Source organism: Natator depressus, chromosome 3, assembly GCF_965152275.1.
Source record: "Natator depressus isolate rNatDep1 chromosome 3, rNatDep2.hap1, whole genome shotgun sequence".
Lineage (NCBI taxonomy): Eukaryota > Metazoa > Chordata > Testudines > Cheloniidae > Natator > Natator depressus.
Window position 1 is genome coordinate 104611946 of NC_134236.1, and position 19038 is coordinate 104630983.

At 42.0% G+C, this 19038-nt stretch overlaps 1 protein-coding gene across 9 annotated transcripts in view; it reads right to left on the reverse strand.

Moving 5' to 3' along the window:
- The window catches only part of MAP7 (microtubule associated protein 7), a 189307-nt gene that overhangs the window by 76065 nt on the left and 94204 nt on the right, over positions 1-19038 (reverse strand). For all 9 annotated transcript variants that reach the window (XM_074948494.1, XM_074948492.1, XM_074948491.1 and 6 more), the window contains exons 2-3: positions 9594-9695; positions 3305-3382 (exon numbers count right to left, since the gene is read on the reverse strand). In XM_074948494.1, the coding sequence (XP_074804595.1) occupies positions 3305-3382; positions 9594-9695 (180 nt within the window). The remainder of the gene's footprint in view (positions 1-3304; positions 3383-9593; positions 9696-19038) is intronic.

Below are 19038 nucleotides of genomic sequence, written 5' to 3' on the forward strand. Positions count from 1 at the left end.
ATTTATCTCTCTCCATTGTGAAAACTGTTTGTTTATACCTACTCTGTTCCCTCTCTCTTAACCAGTCACTGATCCATAAAACGACTTTCCCTCTCATCCCATAACTGCTTAGTATGCTTAACAGCCTTTGATGAGGGACCTAGTCAAAGGCTTTCTGAAAATCCGAATACACTATATGTCTGTTGATTCCCTCAAAGAATTCTAATTGAATTTGGTAAGGCATGATTTCCCTTTATAAAAGCTGAGTTGACTCTTCCCCAACAGATCATGTTTATCTTTGTCTAATAATTTTGTTCTTTGCTATAGTTTCAACCAATCTTCCCGGTACTGAAGTTAGGTTTACTGGCCAAAATGAACAGTTGCAATTATGCTTACTAGTTTAAAAGAAGGAGAGTTACTCTAATTAAATTCTGAAAGGATTATAGAATTATGTTTTCCATCCCTCTTACTAAGCAAAAAATCAAGGTCTTTGCATTCAAATGAGCAGTGCTCAAAGTCAGCTAAAGGCCACTGACACACAAAACTCTTTTCCCCACCCCCTTTAGCTACTGAAAAGATGGCATATTCTGATTTAGTGTGTCGTTTTATAAAGGGTATATTCAATAGTACACAGAGGCAGATCAGAGTTTTCATGCTCTGTTTGTGTCACCGAAGGCATATCTCAACATAGAGAGGACCAGCAAGAGCAACAGCAGTTGTGGTTCTATATTCACAAAAGTAAAATATATTTCTCCAGTAGAAACACAGTTATGAAGTGTCAGCAGCTGGAGCGAGGGAGCCAGGCCCCATGGACATACCCCAGCATCCTGCACACTGGCCATCTACCAACCTTTCGGTTCTGCCTGCAGACCTTCAAGAGCGGCTGCAGAGTAATTTAGGTTTAATTTACCAAATGTAACCAACAATAAGGACCAAGTAATTAGGAATGCATTGCTTAGCCAGATGCTGAAGTGACATTTGACCACAATGAGGATGAGACGATTGCCAAACTCTTGATGTGTAAATTCTCCTGGATATAGATGGGCATGCTTCTAGGAAGTCTCTCCATAAAAGAGAGAAACAGGAAGAAACCCAAAGTCAGTGAACAGAAGGCAGCTAACACGTTAAGGTGATCCACCTGGTCCTAACACTGCATCAGGGGAAACACCTTCAATGTTCAGCAGGCAGAGAAGCACCATCAAACTGTTGCTTCAGATGCTGCGATTGTAGCTATTGTTCCCTTTGTCTTTTACTGTGTCATTCTCATCACTGATGTCATGATATCCTATGGCAGCAGCCTGGAGGGAGTGGGCTTATTTACACAGCTCCAGTCATGTGACTGTCTGGGTAAAACAAATAGGTCACATTCAGCAATGCTTACATTAACAGTAAGATACTGTTTGGAGATGAAACCTTGCATCGTAGGGCGCGTCTACCATTTCTAGCTCTAAGTGGACACATACCCTTACTGTGTGCCTGCTGTACCTGCTACTGCTGCAGAGGCTGTGTGCGCGGAATTGAGTATATCCTTTCTTGGCTAAACTCTGTCCATTTTTTTGACGCTGCTGTAAACTGGTGTTTGCTATGAAGGGTTTTTTTGTGTGTCCCCTGCCTGGCCTAAATTCCAACATAGCTCCCTGCAGTCCCCTTTTGTCTAACGCTAAGCTGAGAAAAATCCTGGCTCTTGATTTCATTTGGATTTTCATTTGCTAGGCCCAATCCTGAGCATCTGCAACTCCTGAGCATCTGTGAAGGTAATGGGAGCTGTGGGTGCTCAGTGCTGCTCCAGATCAAGGCTTTTTTACAAAAAAGGGAGCATGTCAGAGGTCAGCAGGGTACCAGGCTACATATGTGCAATTTCCAAAAAAGCACAGACTGCATTTAATCTGCTGCACAGATGCAGTTGCAATGCAATGGATGAATAACTGTCTCTTGTACCTGCATTTGATGCCTCAGACAATGGAGTGTGTGGTGTGTAACTAGTTTATCTATTTACCCTGACATGAACATACCAGAGACCTAAGTTTTCAGACATTACACCAAAACCCCCAGAAAATGAATGACACGCTGCCATTCAAAATTCACGACCATCACATTTGAATTTGAATTGGCTTCTCACTTTTTTTTCCTATGCATAAATGAAAAAGATAAGCAACTCCTTTTTGTGGAGTGCAAAATTCTCTGGAATGAAATGGCAGAACATTTTGCCACTTTTGCATGGACCTAAAAATTTATTCTTATTTTTTTCTAAAAACTTTTAAATTTCACAGCTATCACTCAGTTTCATTTAGCAGAGAAAAAACATGAAATGCAGAAACTTACAGGAAAAATTGTCCACTGAGAACACTGACAACAGGCTGCTTTAAAAAATGGGTCAGTACATGCAACTGTTATTAGCCATACAAACCTTTGTTAATCTTTTTACCTTTATGATATATGAATGGGCCAAATTCAGCTCTCATTTACACTAGTGTAAATATGGAGTAACACCATCAAGATTAGTGTTCTAAATGAGAGCCGAATTTGGGCCAATATGCAATGGGTGAAATTCACACCAGCACAAGGCCTGTGCATGACTTAAGCTCCATTTTGATGGCTTCAGTGGTGTGACTTTACCCTAAAAGAAATAAGGAATGATTTAAAAAAAAAAGTGTGATTTATTATTAGAAATCGTGTGTAAGAAAAATACAAAGATTATAGCCTGTAATTTGTTTTGTTATCCTACATCAAGATAAAAAATAGCTGCTTGTCAATTAACCTTGGTGTAAATATTTATCTGGATAGTCTGGTTATGAGTACTGTGTATGCACACACTATTACTTTAATGGCATGAACAGATGCAATCTACACACTAAGCAGAAAAAAAGAATCTGATCAAGTAAAAATAAAAATAAAAAACAAATCTAAAATTCAATCTATACATTGACATAATTTGCTATCATGTTTTATGTACAACACAGGATTGTGTTCAATGTATTAGAAAAAATTCTGCTCTAAGTCTGGAGAACCTCCACAGAAGAAATCGGTGGAGCTGTTTTCACTTATACTGATGTAAATGAGAGCAGAATTTGGCCCATTTAGTTCAATACTGTAAAGAGCTTTAAGACACATGTAATAGGACCAGTAATGGCAAATACCAGAATATGCATGAACACCAGGTCTACCCTCAAGATGTAATGAGATGTCTAAAAGAACAATACTGCATATTTAATTACATTATTTTTCCTTATGCTGCTAGGGATAAGCATATTATACTATTAGGTACTTCTACCCAAAAAGTACAATCCTGAAAATTATAGCTGCTAAATAACGTTATATGTCTCACCTAACTGCTTTTCCCGTTCCTCTCTCCGTATCCTTGCAAGCCGTTGTCTGTCATCAACTTTTAGTACAGGTGGATGGTCTGCAACAACAAATAAACAAAAAGTCAGAAAGAGAGATTAAGATCTTATATTAAAAAATGCAAGTTTACTAGAACAGCAACCACTACCTATAATGGAAGCTATAATGGCAGTCTCAAACATATAAAATCCAGTGTCTCCAGAAATTCCTCATATTAAATGAAGACTATCTATTTAGTATAAGTGTGAACCCATTCTAATTATACCAAGGTGAAAAGAACCAACATAAATGCTCACTGAAAAATCTAGGGTAAAGTGGCAGCTCTGATCCCTCTAGCAAGGTTGCCTGTTCTTGCTACAACAAAGCTAGATATATTTTTTTAAATCTTTATAACTTAGAGACTTTAAAAATCACTTTGGAGTCAACTTTGATTCTTTTTTTGTGTGGGTACAGTTTGGGGGAAAAAAACAATCAACTTATCTCAAAGATGAAATACAGTAAGATGCTGTTAAGTAATAGGGACATTTCTGGAATTTTAAAAAATGATGGCAGATTCATCAGAGCTTAACTTTAACCACATAAGTAATATCATAGCATGCTTAAAAATAAACACAAACTTAAGTGCTTTCCTGAATCAATGCCTACATTGGCCTATAAGCTATCTGTTCTATGTTAGAAAAGTAAAAACCAATCACACATCATGTATTTTGATTTTTTTTTGCTGAAGCTGACAGGGCAATAGTGCAATATCTCATTGATGTTGCATTGTAATTTCCGATAAGACACTGAAAACCCTCCTTGATACATAGCCACAGAGTATGCTCACTGTGCAGTACATAGACCATGAAATGGTAATAGCTTTGAAAAAGCCATTTCTTTGAGGACTGTTGAGAAGTGCAGTACGTGAAAAACCAAGTCAGATCTTGACAAAGTAATGCGCAGAATTTACGTTCCCCACAGATTTCTTTGCTTCCCCACAGAAAAATGACTTTCTGACAGGGAAGCAAAGGGAAGCCACAAGAGCCGTCATACAACCCTCCCCAGCAGTACGTTTTGGGTGCCCAGGGCAGCCGGCAGAGAGGTAAATTACTGTGGGGCATGGAGCAGGACTGGGAAAGACCTGGCTTGTGGCTCCTACCCTGTGCCGGGCTCAGCTGAGCTGGGGAGGATGGGACTTCCTCTTCCCCTGCATGGCACCTGGGGCTGGGTCAGACCCATGCCCAGTTCCACCCTCCCCCACTGCAGGAAGCTCTGCAAACCTCCTCCACCCGCTTTCTGCGCTCATCACTCATCAGCTGCAGGGGGAGGGATCCCTGTACAAGGAGCTGCTCCACCATCTGCCCAACCCCCATGCATCCAGAACCCCTCATACCCAGGCCCTCCCGCTGAGCCTCACCCCCCCCACATTCAGAACCACCCTGATGAGCCCCACTTCCTCTGCACCTGGACCACCCCGACAAGCCATCTGCACCCGGATCCCCACCCCACTGAGCCCCATTCCCACAGCAGCTGGACCGCCCACTGAGGGTGCTTTGTCAGGGGAGAGGTGGGACAATTTGCTTTGCCACTACCTATTCTTTATTTGTTCCTTAGATAAATGAGTTCGGTCTTCAGGGTTGTTAATTTGACACTCCTCACAAGTACTGAAAAGTTTACTAAAAAAACAAAACAACAACAGAAAAACAGAATGATAGAAAAGATTTTTGGGTATAATAAACAGTCACTGTTATTTTGATACTGGGAAGAATTAGTTTTTATAGTTTTCATATTAAAACAAAGAATGGGGCTGGGACTGTAACTTCATCATGAAAAGAGACTAGCACACTCTGGATGTGACTGGAATCTAAATAATAATGTAAGCAAAGTAACTATTAATACAGACACTATTGTGCTTTTAGAATCTCAAACGCACCAATTTTCAAGGAAAGCAAGTGGCACTCAATTTATACATGCAGTTATGCAACGTGAGTTCACATATACTTGATATACACAATCATATCAAGGATGTGTGTGCATAAGTCAGTCTGTGCTCACTAATGTCTGCATATGACTGCACCTTACTTTGAAAATCTGGTTTTATAATATCCAAAGCCATGGTCCAATAGAAAATAACACTTTCACTGAATAAAGTTGAGGCAAAACTAACATTTTTGTGGAAAATAAATGTTGGAGTGAGGTTGAGATGTTTAAAAACTGATTTATGATCGCTATTTGACTTACAGTAATTAAATAATTTAGATATAATCATCTGACTTGATGCTGGTGCACTAGAATGACAGATCCTTGCCATCTTGGATGAATAAATTGTTGCTCCCTAGCTTAAGTTTAATTACTTTAAAAATGTTATCAGTGAACAATGATCTGATGATGTAATACCAATCTGATTAGTGGTTAGAGATTACAGTCCTGATTCAATGAGTTACACTAATGTAAAACTAGAATACCAGTGGCAAATCACACTCAATGTTGGTAGAATGAAAGATAAATTTATTAACTGGGCTACAATCTGAAAATTAGGTTAACATTACTAAAGTGAAGTGAAAAGCCATTAACAAGGATACAGGTAATTTGTTACCTAAACTCACCAGGCCAGATTCTTAACTATTGTATATTGGCCTAGATTACTGAAGACTATGTAGCTATGCTGTTTTATGCCAGTTTTGATTCTGGCTCCCATGCATGGTTGATATTCAGAATTTGGATTGATTTAAAAAAAATGGCTCTTGTCCATTCTTTTTAGCATACAGGAGCTAGATATGGGTTAACACAGCATTCCCTTCTGGAATGCCAACAAACCCCTCAATTCTTGTGACTGGCCCAGAGAGGACAGTTTATGGATCTTTCCAAGTCGAGTAGGCTGTAGACATTTGGATCATTGTGCAATAAATATGAAATCCCCCAGGAAAGAGTTTGTTTTCAGCAACTTCAGAATTCTGTCAACTTGGTGGTAAGGAATCGGGGACATCAGGATCATCTTCTAGAGTACATGCTGCTTCTTTCAGAATACACTGTTCCCTACCTGGTTCTTTTTTACCTTCTGTCAGATGTTTACATAGGAGAGAAGGAGAGGGATTCCTCTGAAAGGAACAAAGATTATAAGGAAAGATGAATTGTGAAAGTCTTTTCTAGAGATTGGCTAATAATGAGCAGCGGCTTGAATAAAAAAAGTGCTCTCTGCCATTCAATTTAAAGAACTCAATTCCTCTTGCTACACTGCACATTTAACAATCCTGACAGAAATGCTAGAAAAGCCTCATGGAATTCAGCAGTATGTCCCAAATTGTGCAGGGGGTGCGCCTGTATTCTAACATGGGTTGTTCTCCATTGTATTTTTTGGGTGTGTGTAAGAGGAAGTAAATTTTGGCACAATTTTGGGTATGAGAGCTCAGGGATTAGTGGCAAACCAAATATCACACCTGCCTCTGCTCTGTTGGTGGTTGGAATAGACAGGGGTAATGAAGCAAATCCTACTAGGTTAATTATATGTCTCCACTAGGTCTGGAAATCAGGTCTGGAAATCAACCCTTCATTGTCTGGCCTCGTGCCCAAATGCCAACAATAGCACTCTGGATCCCACTGATCAGTTGACACTTGAGTATATAATTTTAAAACATGTGGCTAGATAGAAAAGTTCCACAGGGCACTGCCACCCCTTTTGTGTCTCATCTCTTTGCACATTTAGACAGGGTCTCTCAGTTCAATACACGCATGTCTGGGTCCCAGAGGGACTGGCACTTTAGAGAAGTGTAAAAATGCCAGTCTGTATGTTCAGAGTAACATAACTCAGCCTTAATCTTATTTATCACAGTCACATGCTTGGGGTTCTCCCGCAGCAAGACGGAAGATGTGCTGCTAGGGGCCGCTGATGCAGGGTTCCCCTAGCTCTCATTCACCGAAGTGGGAGCTGAGGGTGCACAGCTTCTTGTATAAGGTGCTGAAGCATGTTGCAGGATCAGGCCATTGGTGTGGAAGCTGCTGAGTGGTCATGCTGCAATGTTTTTGTATTCATTATGCTCAGCTCCCCGTTTCATTATATTATTGAGATAATTATACCTAACAGAGTTTCAGGGCATAATATACCAATGCTCAATGTTTTACCTGTCTGACAGGAGTGCTCTGAAGTTATCAGGGAGGCACTGCTCATGGTTCCATAGCTAAAGTTTAATGTAGAACTTAAAGCAGGGATGCAACTCCCATGAAAACACAGTGAATTCTCCACAAAAGTTTGCTTTTGAGTGCTTCCTTTTTGAGTACAGAATGAATAAATTTTCTGAGAATTTACAAGTAAATCTATGAAATTAGTTTAGGACTTATAATTAAAATGGATCCCTTAAGAAATTTAGCACACAGTATCAACCTTTTTTGTCTCCAACTATCTTAGCAATGGAATAATAGAGACTCTTCAAACTTTCCATATAATGAATATTAATTGAAATTTTCTGCATAGGTTACTTTTGAAGAAATTAGGTTATAGTTATGCTAAGTTACTGATTATTATATCTAATTATTAAGATTACTTCATAGACTATGGGCCAGCTTCAGTAGCTCAGGCCACTCTTAACTGGGGCCATTGTGACATCACAGATAATGCTCCTTTCTTCATGCTCATCTTCACTCAAGACCCACAAGCTCTCCTCACACACAACCCCTTCCCTTCTCCTTTTGACTCTCATGGTACTGCTTTGTGGTGTTGGGAGACCTGAGGTGGACAGTGAGGGAGGTCATCAGGAGAGAATGAGGAAGTGGACAGGATAGGGGGAAGCTGGTATGTGTGGGGGGCCCATGGGAGAGGAGGACTGTGTGTTGGCCACCAGTGCTATTCAAAGGAAGAGCCTTCCCTCTCATCTACATTCACTCTATCTCCCTAATCCTTGCACTGTCCTGTTCTCGTCTGCCTCAAACCCTTTTAGATAACTTAAAAAAAAATAGATCTGTTTCCTTTCAGCTGTGACAGTCAAGTTCCAGTTTCATATCCTGGAAGATTACTTTAAGTGTGCCTGTGTATTTTTTACAAAAATAATTATACCATAAAAACACCACCACCATCGCCACTTCACCCACTCACAGAGTAAACTTTGTTCAGGACAGGACTGGGGCATTTTTACTACCATGTCAGGAAAAAGCTTTGAGTATGTTTTCATAACAGTGGTAAAAACAATTGTATCAGCTAAATCAAGAAACCAATTGCAAGTTAAGGGCCAGATTCACTAGTAAACTCTGACTGGTTTGCACTGTTTCACTGATGCAAAACAACTATAAACCTGGTATAATTGGCCACTACACTGTAGCTATTTTGTACTGCTCCAGAGTTCTACAAAATACACAAAATGTACCAGTGAATTCAACCTTAAGAGATAAAATAAAATAAAATTTAAAAAAAGGAACGTTTGATACTAATACATAGCTGAGACTCATTCTGGACACTACACGGAAGCACTCTCTTTTTTGTTTTGTTTTTTGTATAGCATTTACGTAGTTATGGCTTGGTATAAGAAGAGGGAGGGAGCACCTGGTGAGCCGTGAAGTGCTGCTATGCCCAGTCGGCCACTGGTGCAAGGTCCCCGAGGGACTTTATTCTAGTGGCGTAGGTTACAGGTGCTCTTTTAAAGCTCTAACGTGCATGGAGCCTAGAAACTCAGAAACAACTCCATCTCCACTTTGCCCCTGGGACTGAGTGGAGAACCAAGCTTTAGGAGCTGGGTTTTGTTTGGGGTAGGGCAGGAACTCCACTCACTCAGTGTGAACGACTGCTTACGACTGGACTCTAGCATTGTTATAACCATGGAATGAAAACGCATATGAGCCTTGTCTACACTTGTCTTAGCAGGGGAAAGTGGCACCATTCTGAAACATGGGTACTAATTTTAGTAGTGCAGATGCAGCCTTGCTGGCTTTAAGGTTGCGCCTCATGCACTGAGACCTGACTCCTTCCATTTAGGAACTAAAGGCTTGTCTACACAATTATTTAAATTGAAGCAAGCAAGGGTATGAAACTACCCCACAGCAGCCTGCTGATTTCATATGCTTTTCTGGTGTAAGCACAGAAAGAGAGAGGACTTTTTTTCCATTTTTCAGAACAAAATTAAAAAAGCTTTTTTAATTCTTTGTGCATAATCAGCACAGCTGAGTAGGAATAATCATTCATAATTATTTTCAACTGAAGTAGCAGCAGATGAAATATAAGAGGTTTTTTTAAAGGTTCTACAAAAATAACAGCTTTTCTGTGGTCTAGGCAAACAAGTAGTGGTGGTAAGAAGTGTGTAATGGCGTACCTGCTTTAGCTGCAGAGTTGTTGGGGCTTTGCCTTGAAGCAGCAGAAGTGGGATGGCTGGAAGAAGCAGCTTTCTTGTCTTGCACTTTAGAGTCTTCGGATGCTAAAAAGAGAAGGGAAAGAGATTACTTAATTAACCATGCTATTAGAAAACAGTCTCTCTCTATTACACTGTAAGTTATTCATGTTATATAGCATTTAATTAACAACTCTGGGCATGCCTGTTATTTTAGAAAAAGTATCCTATAACATTTGGTGCAGGCAAATGGTCCTTCCAAATTTCCCCATAAAATTTCAACAGCATGCATGATTATCTAGCCATGTAACTCCACATTTAGGTTGAAGAAAGATGTATAACAAAATTCCCCCTCTATAGTGCTCCCTTTAATCCTGTCTCTGAATTGTCTATGCTATACTACTAAAGGCTCATTTTTTCTCCTATCCTCTCAGCGATGCTTAAATCCATGTTGAGCCATTACCCCTGACCAGCATATGAGACCACTGCTTCCAAAACCAGCAACATATCCCAAAATTCATCAGCCTTCAAACACCTGTTCCATTTCCTTCAGAAGGAGCTGGATTGGGCTCTTAATCAGGGCTAACAGCAGCAAAGCAGCACAAGCAACAACTGATTGAGGCTGCCCAGTGATTTAGGAGTAGCACAAACACTTCAACTAGAGCTGGGCAAATAACTGATTTTTTGGGTCAGCCGGCAAACTGGAAAATCAGAACAAACATTTGGTTCGGTTCCAATAACGTTCAGAATATATGTCAGCAAATTGGAAAAGTCTGGTCAGGTTCAGAAAAGAGGAACTCTCTCATCCCTGCCTGTTTCAGAGGAGGGATTTAACACCATATGTCCTACCTCCCGGTTGAGTGCCTTAATCACCAGGCTACTGAGTCATTCTCACTCTCTCTTTGACCCAATGACTAGTTCTGTATTCGTACAAAGTGGAACAGCTTCACCAGGAGAATTGAAAGAACCCACACCACAGAATAGCCTAGAGGCTGGCAGTTAGGATGCTCACATAAGGAGGGGGCAGATCTGAGTTCAAGTCTCTGCTATAGAGTAAGGAGTCAAACCTGGGGCTCCTATACCCATGTAAGTGCCCTAATTATTGGGCTAAATGTTATAAGGGGGGAGCAAACGTTTGTGTATCTACCACAAACGCACTTTTTTCTGAAGCTGGCCCTGAAAATCATTTTCCCAGTTGAAATTAATTGGGTCAAATTTGCACGTGGTTTTGGGTCGACTGAAACTGCATTTATTTTTGGCAAATAAACTATTTGTCTGAAAATTTTTGCCCAGCCGTGACTCCAATTTATGTATCACCTATTATACATTCTGTGCACTGAAGTAAACAGGAATTTATATTGCTAAGAGTCAAAAGCAAGTCCCCGCTTCCTACATTTACTGCACAAAACATTAACAACACTTCAAAGACTGTTTATATTTTACTAGCACACCATAAACCTCTGCTATAGGTTCAGATGACAATTTAGGGCTTGATTGAAAGCCTGCTGAAGTCAGTAGAAAAAGAGTCTCATTGATTTCAATAGACATTGGCCCTTTGTGGGTCCAGAAAGAGATGCTTCTGGGCTCGACAAACTCCTTTACTCCTATTGAGAAAGAAAAAATGGAAACCTTCACTTTCAAGTGTATTTAATCTTAGGTATAAATCAAAATAGTAACCTTACTCTGTTTATATTTGATGAAAACAAAGCCAGCCAGTCAGATTTCATGTCTCTTTCTCAGCTAATGGTTTGCCTCTGAGGTATACTCTTCTACTGTATGGATGAGTACAATTTCCTAAAGCCAAACAACCTGGGAAAATTAGAATGATGGTCAAACTTTGTGGAAGGGTTTTAGAATTATTTCCAATGGTTCGAACAAATTCTGACTCAAAGGAAAAGGGAGATTTGTATCAAAACCAATATACTTTTAAAAATCTAAATTGTTTAACCGAAAATCTCATTAGAAATGAGAGCTGGAGAAATTTGATTGCCATAGCTTTCAACGCTAACAGGTATTGCTCCATTAGGTTCACTTTGCTAAGTGAAGCTTTTAAGTCCCAGGTAATCAGAGAGATGGTATTGAAAACATAATTAAAAAACTTTCAGGAGGCCCCACGGGATTTCCTAGTATTGTTTGCTTGAAGACTCTATATACGCTCCTTGGGAAAAAATAAAATCATTTAAGCACCATCTGGAATGATTAACAATAAAGCTTTGCTATTAAGCTCTTTACTGATCCTGTATGAAGTGCTTTATTTCATCAGTCATAGTTTAGGGTGGGCAAAATAGAAAGGAGCGTGACTAAGGTGCTATACAGCATCTACATCTGGGCTTCTGATGAAAAAATGGAAACTGAAAATTTTCCATTAAAAACATCAGTTTTCAAAAGCCAGGAGCTTTCCTGAGAGTGTTTTTTGACAATCAAACATTTTTTCGCTTTTTGGAAAGAAATTGTGCGTGACGTTTTGGAATTTTTTAAAAACATGTCTTACAAAAAAATAATTGGCATTTTTTGACCAGCTCTAATAAGCATTAACCATGGAGCCACCAAGGGTATTGTCTACACAGCACCTGGGAGCATGCCTCCCAGTAAGGTAGACAGACATGCACTAGCATGCTAAAAGTAGCAGTAAGGATGTTGTGGCATGGGTGGCCACAAATACAAACCCGCCTGACCACCTGGGTCTATGCTCAGATGGCTAGCCTGTGCTACCACCCAGACCACAACATCCACATTATTTTTAGCACGCTAGTGCAAGTCTGTCTACCTCTACTGAGAGGCATGCTCCCAGCTGTAGTGTAGACATACCCAAAAGTCAAGGGAAGTCATCCTTGTAGCACCTGGCTAGGGCTGGCTCTATCCACAATAAGTTACTCCACCGCTAAAAAGCAGCACAATGGAGGTCAAGACCTGTTAACATTTCCATTGTAAAAGCTGCTCTGAGAGTTCAATATCTTGCTATTTTAATGTCCTATTGGATGGGAACTTAGCAAAATGGTTTGTCCACCGTACTAAGCAATAAAAATTATGTTATAGAATTTCAGATGCTTTTTGCCTAGCCCTTATATGCACAACAACCTTTGAAAAAATACAATAGAAAAATAATACAACTTCGTGAGCACTTAGCCTCTAAACATACCATTTTCAAAACAGTGTATTTGAAACAGGCTGTATATTTTTGTTACTTTAGTTATAATCTCCTTTTTTCACTGCTGCGTCACTGATGACCCACACAGAAGTTCATCTTCAAAGCCTAATGGACAGTTTTACCAAAGCCTGCCAAGACTTCGGGCTTACTATAAGCCTAAAAAAGACGAACATAATGTGCCAAGGAGTTGAGGAAGCACTTTCCACCAAGAACAACTATGAACTTGAAGTGGTGAATGAGTTCACATACCTGGGGTCCACTATCGCAGTCAACCTTTCACTTTAAACAACTCAACATCCGCACTGGAAAAGCCACCACAACAATGTCTAGACTGAAGAGGGTTTGGCAAAAACAACAAACTGACAGAACACACAGAGATCTGTGTGTACCATGCGTGTGTTATCAGCACACTTTTGCATGGGAGCGAGACATAGCAGGAAAAGAGGCTCAACAGCTTTCATTGAATCTTTGGTATCTCCTGGAGGGACAGAGTCACCAACACTGAAGTGCTCAAGAAGGCCAGCATACCCAGCATGCAAACACTCCTCAGACAGAGACACCTTTGCTGGGTTGGGCATGTGTGCGGAATGAATGATGGGCACATCCCAAGGGACATCCCCTATGGTGAACTGGCATCTGCAAAAAGACCCGAAGGATGCCCAAAATTGCATTTTTTAAATTGGGGAACTATCTACTAGTGGAGGTATTAATTTTGCCTCCACCACTATAGTACCTCACAATTTTTAATGTGTTTATCCTCAACACATCCACTGAGGGAGGGGAGTGCTATTATCCCCATTGTACAGGTAGGGAACTGAGGCCCAGTGAGATGTGGTGACTTGCCCAAGGTCATACAAAGTCAGTGTATAACACACTGAAGATCAATTTCTGCCAACATTCTCTCTCCCTGATTTTTACAGCTTCCCTGCTTGACAAAGACTTCACATCTAGCTCCCAATGGAGCTTTGTTCCCCCGTCAAACAAACAGGTCCCTGCCTGACTCCCAACACCTCTCCATAAAGAAGATCCCTTCATGCAACCCTCCTCAAATTAGCTCCCCACTGTGGACTTCTTGCCTTGTTCTACATCCTGCAGTTTCCCTTTACACAGAGTGAGGTTTCCCAATGTCTGTCCCCTTAAAGGAAGCATAAAAAAAGAATGTCAAACCATATCTTGTCCCTGTCCTGCAAAGACTTAAATACATGCATAACTTTACCCGCATGAGTATTTCCACTGATTTTAACATGGCTACCCATGTGGGTAAAGTTATGCATGTGCTTAGGTCTTCACTCTTTGCAGAATCTAGGTTGGAGCTTGTTTCAAACAGCTTCCAAGAAAACAATAATAATAATACCTAGCTCTTATAGAGTGCTTCTCACCCAGAGATCTGCAAGTGCTCTACAAAAGGAGGCTAGTGTCATTATCCCTGTTTTACAGATGGGGAATGTGAGTCACAGAAAGAGGAATGACTTGCCCAAGGTCATGCAGCAGGCCAGTAGCAGAGCTAAGCCCCACTGTGCATTCATAAAAACACTAATTTTAAAATATATTTGAACAACAACAAATTTAGACAAAAGACCCTACCTAAAGCAGTCCAGTAACATAGCCTCTCTGATTGGGTCTGAAATCCATGGGAGATCACGTATCCAGACAATGAATCAGCTGGGAAGGCCTGTACTCTGCATCTCATTAATTTTTGGGTTTAAGTGACATCCTTAATGTTATTTGTATTTAATATTCTTCAGAGTGCCATCCCAAGTCACCACTAGGTCTACTGCAAGGATCTGCAGTCCCTAGCTTGCGTGTTATGGATACACTGCACAACTGGACAAATGAGCTTTGACAATGCTGCTTCAAACCTGTGGAATAATCTGCAGTCGCTGCAAAAAACATGAATTCCATAAATGAGCCAAATACTTTCCCTCTGCACATAGTCTGCACTTTGCAGACAGCTTCTTTTTCCTTTGCATCTCACACAATTTCCCTAGTATGTAGACGTTGCCACGTACATACAACTCCAAATTAGCAATGGCAAGACTCTAACTCAGCAAAATGAGATGTAGCAAACGCACAGAAAATACACTTAACCTGCTGATCTGCTAAACTCTCTCTTCGCATTTTTAATATCCTTGCAACCTATCATTACCTGCTTCAGGATAGGAAAAACAGCACAAAAGCCGTATCTGTTGCAAATACACAGTAGGGAATTCTGTTTGTGCTGTTGATTTATTTAAGTAAATTTTGCTCTTATTTAAATCATTTTGGCTTTAAAATTCCAGGTTTTAAGATTGCCTTTGGGGATTTACATGTAGGCATTGAACCTAAATGAGCAGCATTTGGCAAAGCTAAATTAAAAAGCATTTTAATTTATGTATCTATTTAGAGAGTGTAAATAACCATGGGGTAATATCTAACAACTATCAGATTAAATAAAGAGTCTGTGGAAAAACTTGACAGACTTCTAAAAATAATGTTTTATTACTTCAATTCAATATTTATTAGTCAATTTATCACGTTTCTTAAGTAACCAATGTAACACTACTCATTCCATTTCCCTCAGCTGCGGTTAAAATCTTTTGTCTCAAGTAGCGGTAGTAAATTTCTGTCCACTTCCCAACAAGAAAAACAAAACCAAAACCAAAAACCAGAAGCTAAAGTACTCAGAGGCTGTTTAGTGACAGGAGAAGATACACATGCTGGTAAACTGGAGGCATCCAAATATCTGTAGGTGTTTGACAAGTTAGTTTCTTTACTGGATAAAATAGGTATCGAGCAGAAGAGGAGAAAGTGTCCTCTTCCAAATTCTCCCAGGGTTGCCAGACGCAGGTTTTTGACCTGAGTGCCCGGTTGAGAAGGGACTCTGGCGACTCTGGTCAGTGCCTGCGCGAGCGGGCAGTGCACAGACACCTCTGGCCCCTCTGCCTAGGAGCCAGATATGCCGATCACTTCCAGGAGCGGCCTGAGGTAAGCGTCACCCATCCGGAGCCCACAGCCCAAACCCCCTCAAACGCCCTCCTGGAGCCCACACCCCCTCCTGCACCCCAACCTCCTGCCCCAGCCCGGAGCCCCCTCCTGCACCCCAAACCCCTCATCCCGGCTGTACCCCAGAGCCCACCCGCCTTCCAGAGTCCACACCCCCGGCCGGAACCTGCTTCCTCTCTCGCATGGAAAAGGTTAGAATAGAAGAAAATTTTCTTCCAGCAATATTGTCATCACCATTTGTCAGTTAGTCCCTCACCCTGCCAAGTAGCTCTTTCCCATCAATGATCCCATTATCAGAGAAGAACAAGGAACTAGTATCAGAGGTGGCAACTGCAGTAAGGTGATATCACAGAGCCAAAGTAGCACCCAGGCACAGAAGAGGTAACAGTGTGGTACTGGGAAATTCAGAACAACTAGCAGTTGTAATCCATACCCCCCCCCCCCCAACTTCCAATTCTTATACTTTTTCAGATTCTTTTCTTGTTGAGGTTGCTACATCAAGCAGTTCAGTCTAATTCAGAAACCACTACTTTACACACAGTGTCCCCATGTTTACTACAGGGTACAATGCAGAGAAAAAGTCACCAGAACGAGTCAGGGGAGAAACCAAATATGTACAGCATTGCAAAATTCACTAGGACCAGCATGGGTTATTTTGCTGCCTTGTAAAGCAAAAATGCTGAATTTACAGACTAATGGTCCAATTTAGTACAGCAAGCTCTGTAAGAACAACAAAAGATGACATTTGAAAATGTAAGTTCACTCAAAACTGTCTTCTTTTTTTTGAAATACAACAAAGAGGGACATGGGCTGGCATGAAATAGGTTTGGTAACAGATGCTAAAAATTGAATAGTATGCCAATAATTAATTTGGAGATTCCTAAGAGACTCACCTGTCGCACAACAAGCTTATCCAGGACACAGCAAAGGTCTGTGGCATTTGTGCTATAAGATCCACTGAAAAAGGGCCATTTGGTCAGCAGCCTGAAGAAAATGGGCCATTATTCTGAGAAGAATGTTCTGCAAGATGCAAGATTCTAGCTTGGTCCCTCCATCTTTCTGAGGACTCTTTTTCTTCTAGCTATACAAGTCAGTTCATGGACAGAATCTGCCCTGACATTTCCACAAAAATCTCGTCACTGAAATAGCACTTCATGCTTTCCTTGTGCTTTAAACTCAGACAGTTCAGCTGCTGAGCTTGCTGGTAAGCAGACAATTGTCTACCTTATTCATTAATTTCATGAGCTGCAAGTTTCCCTTATTTGTTCATGGTCCTTCCGTTTGACATTATCCACATTTGCCCTCTAAACTAATTAAGCCCAAAGGTAGTGCAAAGCTTTTTTGACTGTTTTCTGTTCCAGAAGTGGAAATGAAGTTCCACCTATTGGCAAGACTAAGTTTGGATCCAGATCCAAACTTTCAAAACATTCCCTTTTCCTAACCCTGGAGTTCATTTTTAAACTCCATCCAGTACAGCTGTACATATTCTAAAAGGCAGCATGGGCAGAGGGAGACAGAGACACACCCTGGGTGTGAGAGAGAGACTTTGAGACAGCAGCTGCTGCCAGCAAGATCCCTCCATTCTGAGCCCTTTTGTGTCCCTCGCACTCTGTGGAGATGGGGGGCAGGAACAGGGGAGGGGGACACCCTGACATCAGCACCCCCTTCGCCCCACCCTGCACAGCAAGCAGGAGGTTCATGGGAGCAACTCCAAGGCAGAGGGCAGGAGCAGCACTCGGCAGTGGGGGGGAGGGATACCTGAACTGCCCAACAATTGATAGTCTGCTGGGCAGCAGCCGCACAGGGAACTTATGGGAACTGATAGGTGGGCTGTCGGCCCACCCTGGTTCCAAGCCCCCACCACTAGCGCTCCAACAGGCTGCATTTTCTGCAAGCAGTGGACAAAGCAGGCAGCTGCCTAACACCACTATAAGGGAGCACAGCGCAACTTTAAACACGCATGTTCTCTAATTCGGAGGTTCTCAAACTGTGGTCCACGGACCACCAGTGATCAGCGAGCTCCCTTCAGGTGGTCTGTGGATAGTTCCCTCTAAGGTGCACACCTGGGCGGCCGCACACGAAAGAGTAAAGGGCCACCCACCTAATTAGTGGAGCCATGCAGGTGTGGCTCCACTAATTACGTGCCTGGACCCTGGAGAAGATGCACATGTAAGGTGATGTGGTGGCCTTGGGGGGAATAGGGGGTAGGTGGGAGGGGGCAGTGGTGTGAGAAGAGGGGGTTAGGGGGAATTTGGGACCCGCAGGGCTACGGCGGCCAGAGAAAGAGGCTCCAGAGCTGCGGCTGCTGGGGAGAAACCCCCTTCCTTCCCAGCTTCAGCTCTGTGGCTGCTGTGGCAGGGGAGAGACCCCCACCCCCTTTCCAGCCCAAGCTCAGGGGCTGCTGTGGTGGGGGAGAGAAGGAGAGAACCCCACTTCTTCCCAGTCCCAGCTTCGGGGCTGCTGCAGCAGGGAGAGACCCTCCCCCTCCTTCCCAGCCCCAGCTTGGGGGCTGCTGCTGCGGTGGGAGAGAGAGGGCACATCCATAGCATTAGAAAGGTTAAGACTACTGATATTAAAATATGAGTTGTGTGCTTTTGTGTGTAGAACAAAAAAAGTTTATTATTAAGGGGTTTTTTTATATAGCACTTTTATCCAAAGTGCTTTACAATAGTTAGCTAATGGTACAAACAACATTTGGAAAGTTCATTAAGTGGTCAGCCAAGACCCTCAGCAATTTTCAAGTGATCCGCAGAAAAAAAAAAAGTTTGAGAGCCACTGCTTTAATTGATCAGCAATGTAACAACAAAAACAACGTTAACCAGGATGACTAAGTGAGGAGTTACTGTATATTGGCTTACAAGGTAGGCGGGGGGGGGGGGGGGGGAGAGCAGGGCGGGACTTGGACCTATTCTGGGCACCACCAAAAATTATACAAACCTGCTGCCTCTGGCAGCTGGAGAGAGGCGGCTGCTGGCCGGGCACCCAGCTCTGAAGGCAGAGCCACTGCCAGCAGCAGCGCAGAAGGATGGCATGGTATGGTGTTGCCACCCTTACTTCTATGCTGCTTCCTGCAGAGCTGGGCCCTCAGTCAGCAGCCACCACTCTCTGGCCACCCAGCTCTGAAGGCAGCAGTGCAGAAGTAAGGGTGGCATGGTATGGTATTGCCAGCCTTCTGCGCTGCTTCTGGTGGGGCACTTCAGAGCTGGGCGCTCGGCTAACAGCTGCCACTCTCCAGCCACCCAGTCCTGAAGGCAGCGCAGAAGTAAGGGTGGCAATACTGCGAGCCTTCTAAAATAACCT